The 8,652-nt window shown below is 42.9% G+C and overlaps 1 protein-coding gene across 1 annotated transcript; it reads right to left on the reverse strand.

Moving 5' to 3' along the window:
- Positions 1 to 1,049: 1,049 nt before the first annotated feature.
- SMIM34 (small integral membrane protein 34) lies at positions 1,050 to 7,496 on the reverse strand. Its single transcript, XM_007183729.2, has 2 exons — positions 7,445 to 7,496; positions 1,050 to 1,613 (listed from the first exon to the last, which is right to left on the reverse strand). The coding sequence occupies exons 1-2, from the start codon at positions 7,452 to 7,454 to the stop codon at positions 1,144 to 1,146; spliced, it is 480 nt and encodes a 159-aa protein (XP_007183791.1). The 5' UTR covers positions 7,455 to 7,496; the 3' UTR covers positions 1,050 to 1,143.
- Positions 7,497 to 8,652: the final 1,156 nt, after the last annotated feature.

The following is an 8,652-nucleotide window of genomic DNA, read 5'->3' on the forward strand; positions in this document are numbered from 1 at the left end:
CAACATCAACCACCACCACCACCATCAACATCAACCACCACCAACACCATCAACATCACCATCAGCCACCACCAACACCATCAACATCAACCACCACCACCACCATCAACATCAACCACCACCAACATCAACATCAACCACCACCATCATCAACATCAACCACCACCAACATCAACATCAACCACCACCAACACCATCAACATTAACTACCATCAACATCAGGCATCAACCACCACCACCACCACCATCAACATCAACCAACACCAACACCATCAACATCAACCATCAACCACTGACACCACCATCATCAACACCAACCGTCAACCACTACCAATACTACCATCACCACCATCAACATCAATTACCACCACCACCACCACCACCATCAACCATTATCACCACCACCACAACAGGGCTTATATTTACATATTTATTTTACTTTCCAAAATACATTCGTATGCATGATCTCATTAGCTCTTATCTACTTTGTAAGATTGGCAGAAAACTGGCATCAGTATCCTCACTTTATCTGTAAGGAAACTAAGGTCCAGAGGGGTGAAGTGATGTGTGCAAGGACAACAAAGTGGTCAATAGTCAAACTCAGACTAGAGTCTGGTTCTTCTGACTCCAAAACTAATGCTTTTTTTAATGGTCCCCACCCTCTCAATGAAAATGAAGAACTTCTGAAAATGAAGATGTTGATATTGACAACTTTGGTTCGATATTCCAGAGTTTTCAGAATGAATGGCCCTCTGGGACCATATATCCCAACCCTCACATGTTCCAGATGAGCCACTAGCCACTCAAAGTTCATGTGACCCTCTAGAAGTTGAATTTTCATCCAAGGGATTTGACTCCAAATTCAGCCTTCTTTCCATGACAAGAGGCCACCTTCACGTATACACCAAGAGTTTCCCAGATTACTCTAAGAACACTGGATGTTCCATGCCCTTTCCTGGAGCACAAGCTTTTCCAGTGAAGGTTGAGTTGGGCTGGAAGCCACTACCCCTGCTCATCTCAAAGCACCAGAAAGCCTGAGAAGGAAACAGGATGCTGGCTTTTGGTCACACCCCCATCCACCAGTGGCTCAGTGATGCTCTTCCAGCCCCACTCAAGGGCTCGACTCCTCTCTCAAGGTTTCAGTTAAACCCAAAGCTTCCCCCCAAAGCAAGAAGTTTGGGCCTCTTCTACGGAGGCCTGCTTGCCTTGACTTTCAATGGATTCCTTGGATTTCGGTGTGGGGCTGCTGTTTCCACACATTATCCCCAGGCTGGCCTGGTTGGGCTGCAGGACAGCTCTGTTGGTAATGGGCAGTGAAGAGCATTTGGCTGCCTTGCTCTGGAGCCCTTTCTTCTTAAGTTCAGAGGTCAAATTTGAGTAATAAATATCTTCCAAGGATTTATCGTTCTTTCTGAGGACGTTGCTGGCCAGTCGGAAGAGAAAAATCACTCCATAGATGCCAACGATGGTGAGGATATACCAGGCAGCACTGGTCCCATCTGGAAGCTTCAGGGCCCTGGTGGAGTTGGTGCTGTTCCTTCCCTCCAAGTGGTCCCTCAGCAGGTGCCCCAGGACAGGGCTGGCCTGGGTCTGGTTGGGGGCTCCCTGGTCCCCTGAGAAACAGAGAGGTCCAGATGAGACCCAGCATTCTGGGCTGAAGTTTGCCTGGCCAGGCCAATACCAGTGTCTTTACATCAGTGGGAAAATGGGACTGCTGAAAGAGGCTTTCTCTGTTCAATGGGCAGAAGCCTAACAACATACTTGTCAATATATTCTTTTTAGACAGGAGAAAATCACACAAAAGTTTAATAACATGTATACATGGGGGAGACCCAGGAAAACTGAATAACTCCCATGTCAATATATTTTTAACAATCAAGAGAGTTCAAAACACCAAATTCTTGAATAGGAAATGCAGCATCATAAAGTCGTCAATTGTCCCTAAGATCAACTATAAAACTAACATAATTGCAATTAAAAGATCAGTAGGATTTTTTTGTGAAATAGACAAACTCTGCATACTGAAAAAGTTTTCCTAATTAGGAAAACTCTGAAAGAGTGATGAGTGGAAATTAGTTTAGCCAGAAATTTAAACCTAGCCAGCCAGAAAAATGTTTACTGTTTTTTGAATGAATGAGTGCTTTATTTGCCCACAGCCCAGCTGGGGCTTACTGGGCTTTGCAAAGGGCATGAGGGGCTGTTCAGAACTAAGTACAGCTTTCCCTAAAAAGTCTCCCTATAAAACTACAATAGCTAAAACAGTGTGACATAATACATAGACAGGAAGACCAATGGAACAGAGTAACAACATCAGTAGAGTTGGAATTGGAATTTGGTGGATAATAAAGGGGTATTTGTAATCAGGAAGGAAAAGATGGATTATTCAATAAGTAGCATTAAAACAAGATAGCAGTGAGTTCACGTCTCTCACCTCATGCCCCAAAACAGTCCAGATAAATCAAAGACTTTAACATTAAAAAAAGAAACAATTTAAAGTACTAGAAAATAGCATGGTAGATTTTTTTCCCCCTTATCATCTCAGAGTGGGATATCCCTTTCTAAGCAAAACACAAAAATTCAGAGGTGCAAAATAAAAAGAAGAAAGAAAGAAAATGCTAAATTCAACTACATAGAAAATTTTAAAGTGATTGCATACTATAAAACCAGAAGACAAATGATAAACCAGAGAAAAATGGCAATTTATGCCACTAAACTTCTTAATAAGCTTCAGTTCAATAAGAAAAAGTCCAAAACCCCAGTAGAAAATATGCAAAGGATATGGGCAATTAGGTTGGAAAAAGAAATGGACCTTGAACATAAGAAAAGCTTCTCAGTATCACTCATAATAGCAGAAATGCAAATTAAAACTGCAGCAAGATAACATTTTGTTATCTATCAGGTTTGCAAACTCATGATGTCTCAGAATACACTGGATATGTCTGCAGGGTTGTCAGGCCCTTGCTTAATTGCTGGTGAGAGTGTAAATTTATACAACCAATATGGAAGGCAGATTGACAAGGTCTATTGATATTACAAACGCATTTACCTTTGACATAGCAATTCTACCTGTAGGAATTTATCCTAAAAATATGCTGGAACATGTCCAAAACAATGCATGTTTAAGGTTAGTCATTGCAGCATTGCTTGTGATGACTAATGCTTAAGAACAGCCTGAATAGCATCAATTGGGAGATGGTTTAATCCATTTTGGAACATCCATGCAGTGGAATACTATGCAGCCATAAAAAGTAACAAAGAATTTTCTTGGTACTAAATCTTAACAAATAAAAAACTGTATAGTGATACAGCTGATACGATCCTATGCATAAAGGAGGGTATGTTATTTGCTTGAAGCTTATATACGTGTAAAATATCTCTGAGAGAATATACAGAAATTGGTACCTGAGGTTGCCCATGGGGAAGAGAACTGGGAGCAGGGGACGTACTTTTCACAGATGCCCTTTTGTACATTTTGTACCCTGTGTATTTATTTTGAAAAAGAAATTAATTTAAAAATGGAAGAGTACAAGTGGGCACTTTCCTGGTCTCCTTGGTGAAGTGCCCCTGGGTAAAGACACTGTGTGCCCTTCCAAGACCAGAAGATTAAGATCTTAACTGCTGTTTAACTCAAAACTGTTTTCTCTACTAGGAGAGCCAGTGAAAATGAAATGATTAAAGTCAGAGAAGTAGTACTGTGAGACATTTTCCAGCTGTTTTATAGGTTCAAATTCTCATTTCTTGCTCTATGTAAACACAGATGTATCCAGACATGTCATAGGATAAATCCCATCACCTGCTGGGTAGACCAAAGGTGCTCCATAAGTGCTTTCTATTTGATATTCACTTGTTGTTAATTCATTTTGCTAATGCAAGGCTCAGAGAGACCAGTAGTTTTACTATAGTTAATTGTCAAATGAATGAATAATCTATTACTTTGAGATTAAGGGAGAAACCATTTAAAAATAACTGCACAAACCACATGTGACACAGCCCAAATTAACAGATTTCATTATATAAAATTTGTCGCTCATAAGAAACAGTACAGTGATAAGGAATTTTTTACCGCTGTTGATAGAATGGTTTGAGAACTTAAATAAGGAAAGGAAAAATGTTCCCATAATTATTGAAAAACAAATCAACCCAACAAGAACATCACAAACTTTAATCAGGGCAAGAGAACTTGTTTAAACCTGGAACGCATGTATAAACTTATAGACCTTTCTGTGGATTGTTATAGAATGATGTAATATGTTCAAATACATATAAAATATACCCAACTAAGAACTACAGAACATTAAATTATTTGAAAGCCAGTCCATTTTCCACATGAAAGAAACTCAGTATTTTAATTATTGCAGTACATTGTTCTTTACCTTTCTTTTTAAATGTATAAGTTAGATGGTATCTTCTGTATCCTATAGAAGAGACAAAGCTTTTCATCTGTGCTGCTTTGCACTTATAAATTAATAATGTGACATATATAAGAAATTCTGCTCATCCTTGCATCAGAGCAGAATACTCACGTTCCATGAGGTGGTCTTTTCCTTGACTCTTAAGGAGGCAAGTATAAGCAGCTGCCATTGAAAGAGAATAACTTCTTTTTGCAAATGATCACATTCCTACTGAAGTCAGGCTGCACTGAGGTTCAAGAGAAGATAGCAACGAGATGCCCAAAGAATCTCAGGGCAGCACCAAACAGAAACTTAGCAGAGAGAAATTGGACTCATTTTCTCTCCTTCAATTAATCAGAGGATCGAAGTCGATCTGTCATCTGTTGGCTCAGAATAGAAAGCACTTTCAGGCTTTGGCTTGCTGAGAAGATCCAAAGCACAAGAGTTGTTTAAAAACATGCTGGTACCAAGGAGCCTCCAGCTCTTGCAGTTCCCATCCAAGACAGCAGTAGCAGGAAGCTCTCTGAGGCTGGCTTACAGCCTGGAGGGTTCCTGAAATTCCCTGTTCTGCACCTGTTGCAGGTGTGGCTGATTGTCAGGTGTGGCAGAAACCCGTTGTCATAGGGCCAGGAAACTCCCTGGTCAAGAGTCACCAGCTTCCTCTAGGACTGTCCCGGATGAGGAAACCCAGAAAGGAACGAGCCCGTGCAGGAGGACACAGCTGAGGGAGTTGGGTCCCCCTCAGGGATAGGTGGGTGATGGGCTCATGGGTCAGGCTATGAGGAACGGGGCTTCTCTTTCCCACACCCCTGAATCGCAGGCCACATTGGAATCAAAGCAGATTTAACTAGAATGGGTGAGAAGAAGAGTCCTGGAGAAAAGGTCGGAAGACTTGGGCCGGGTCTGTGATGCAGCCATTGTTCTCTGAATCCTCACTAATGTGGCCCTGACCTGCCTAACTCATGAGACTCGCTGGCTTTTAAGATGTAATTTGATCAAATTTCCATCAATGAGGGACTAGATAAGTAAATTTGAAAATAGGCCATACGATTCAGGAATTCCACTCCTAGGTATATATATATACCCAGGAGAAATGCAATCGAATATCTAGACAAAGACTTGTATATGAATGTTCATAGCAACGTGATTCATAATAGCAAAAAAATGGAAACTATCCAAATGTCCATCAACTGATGAACAGATAAGTAAAATGTGGTCTATCCATATAATGGAATATTATTTGGGAATAAAAAGGAATAAAGTACTGATACATGCTACAACATAGATGAACCTTGGAAGCATTATGCTAAGTGAAAGAAGCCAGTTACAAAGGACAACATGTTGTATGATTCCATGTATATGAAAGGTCAAGAATAGACAAGTCTATAAAGGCAGAAAGTAGATTAGTGGTTGCCTAAGGTTGGGGTGGGGGACTAAGGGGTGATAACTAAGGGATACAGGGCTTATTTGGGGAATGATTAAAGTGTTCTGCAATTGATTTGGTGATATTTGTGAACATACTAAAATCCATCGAATCATAGACTTTTAGTGGGTGAACTTTTTTGTAAGAAATCTGATTATTCAAATTTATTACCGTCAAGAATTATGCAATGATGCTGTAGTTTTCTTAACAAATAGAAAACAGACTGTGTACAACAGTGAACTCTATAGCGCTAGCATCCACGAGGTAAAAATGAATGTCTCATTCATAGGATGTGGATTGTATTTCAATAATATAATATACGTACACAATGGAATACTATCCGGCTATGAAACAATGAGGAGGCTATTTCTGTACTGACGTGTAAAGATCTCCAAGATGTTTTGTTAAATGGAAACAGCAAAGAAGAGAGTATGTTACCATCTATGTAAGAAAGTAGGGGGAAAAATCATCCAGACCTGATTTTGCTCGTATAGGCATTGAAGAGCCCCTTAAAGGATGCCCGAGAAAGTAAGAGCAAGAGGAACCTGGGGAGGTGAGAACTGGGTAGATGGAGGGCAGGTGTGGGAGGGAGAATGCTCACTGTATATTCTTTATGAATATAAAGAAGTTTAACAGTGTTAAACACACCCATTCATTAAATGTAAATCTTTGTCAAAGCTCTATCTAGGCTCTTGCTGTCTCTTGCTGTGGGATGGCTGGACCCTGGTACCTCTGGCTCTGCCACAGAGACAGGGATTCCCAACACCCACCGTGAGAGGTGAGAAGGGGCAGATTGGAGATCCTTCATGATAAAGGGCAAATGGGAACTTCCCTGGTGGTGCAGTGGTTAAGAATCCACCTGCCAATGCAGGGAACACGGGTTCGAGCCCTGGTCCGGGAAGATCCCACATGCCGCGGAGCAACTAAGCTTGTGCACCGCAGCTACTGAGCCTGCGCACCTAGAGCCTGTGCTCTGCAACTAGGAGAGGCCACCGCAATGAGAAGCCCGCGCACTGCAACGAAGACCCAATGCAGCCAATAAATAAAAAAAAATTTTTAAAGGAGGGCAAATGGCAGTGAGGAGGGCTGGGAGTCAGGGCTCTAGTTCCCAATTTGTCCTGTTTGTGTAACCCTGGACAAGTCCCCACCCCTCCTGCAGTTTCCTCCCCTGCAGGGTGGAGGAGCAGCAGGGTCAATATCCTTGGGTCCCAGGGAGACAGGGAGGAAGCCTGGGGTGTAGGGAAGAGCTGCTCCTTGTGAGGGTGTCTGAACAGGAAGGCTGCCAGCACTGGCCGCCTCGGGAGAGGGAGAACACGCCTGGGCAGCTGGCGCCCAAGAGGTGCAGGCTTTGGAGCGTATGTCATCCGTGAAGTCAGAAGGTTTCGGCATTCAGTTCCACAGGATGTCAGTGTGGGACGCTGGGAGGGATAAGGTCCAGAAAAATAAGGGAGATGTAAGGAGAGGTGGCCTTTGGTCTCATCCGTACCACCAAGGGAGCCCTGACGTTAGGAAACAGCTCTGTGCCAGGCGTTTTCTTCCTGGATTCCGCCTCTTAGAATTCCTGCAAGGCGGGAGTGTCATTCCCAGTTAAAGAGGGGAACGCTCTTTCAGGCTCAGAGAAGAGACTTACCCAATGTCATACAGCTTGTAGGTGCCAAAGGCCTTCTCCTTCCACACCGCGAATGTCACCTTCAAGCTGGACCCAGAGTCCCATGAATTCTCCCGACTGCTTGTCCTACAGGTTGACTTGTAGACTGTCATTGCTGAGACATATCCATGACCTTGAAACCCTCCCTGTTGGCCGAAATTAAACTGTTATTTTAAAAGTCAAGGTAATAGGTACCTTACAGTTGAGGGTGTCTAGAGGGGGCAGGAGGGGGGCTCTAGGGTGCTGGTCATGTCCTGTTTCAGGGGTTTGTTCAACTTGGGGCACGTCCTAGAATTGTGTTCACTTTTCTGCATGTATGTTCTACTTCATTGCAAGCCTCACCTTGCTGTTTAACATGGAAAGCCCTGATAGGCGACGGGAAAATTAAGTTGAAGGCTTATCTAGAAAAATACAAATGCTGTTTTTAAAAAGGGTTCTATATTCTGTCATGGTTGTGGCCACATGATACCATCTAAGGAAAAGTGCCCTGTGCCTGGGGTGGGGATGGTCAAGATCATGGCCACAGGGCCTGGGCAGCTGCCTGCCTTCTTATGCAGTGTGGGTGATGCCAAGTATTTGTCATTCCCAAATGCTTACATAACAGCGAAATGTACCACCACGTGCGCCAAGAATTTCCTTCCCACTTATGTATGTCTCCCCTGGCCTTCTGGTTCAGTCTAGACAAATACCAACCTCAAGGCAGTCAAGGAAAGCCACTCACTCAGTAAATATTTGACTGAGCTGGGACAAATATCCTCCTTCCTCTGGGAGGAAGGACCCCAATACCCTCTGGCTCCTTTGACGTTAGAACCTGAACTCTCCCAGGGGGCCATGGCTTTTTTTGTTACTGAAGAGCCAGTCAGCTTAGAGAATGGCTAAATTGGGAACCAAGGTGGCAGTGATATGGATTTGACATTCCAAAACAGAGAAAAAAAGAAAAGAAACAAGTGCTTTTGCATTTCATGGGGCCAGAAATGGTATTTTTAAAATGTCAATAAATAAATGCCTATATCCACACTTGACCTTCTTTCTAAGAAGTATTTTCTGGGTGTGGGAGGGAGACCCCACCAACCAAGTCTGACACCCTGCACTGTGAAAGGACATTAAAGCTGATGTCCAGGAGTCGTACGGCCAAGAACACAGATTCCAGGTGTTTCTGCCTTTGCAGGGGGTACAACCTCCCAGAGGAC

Source organism: Balaenoptera acutorostrata, chromosome 4, assembly GCF_949987535.1.
Source record: "Balaenoptera acutorostrata chromosome 4, mBalAcu1.1, whole genome shotgun sequence".
Lineage (NCBI taxonomy): Eukaryota > Metazoa > Chordata > Mammalia > Artiodactyla > Balaenopteridae > Balaenoptera > Balaenoptera acutorostrata.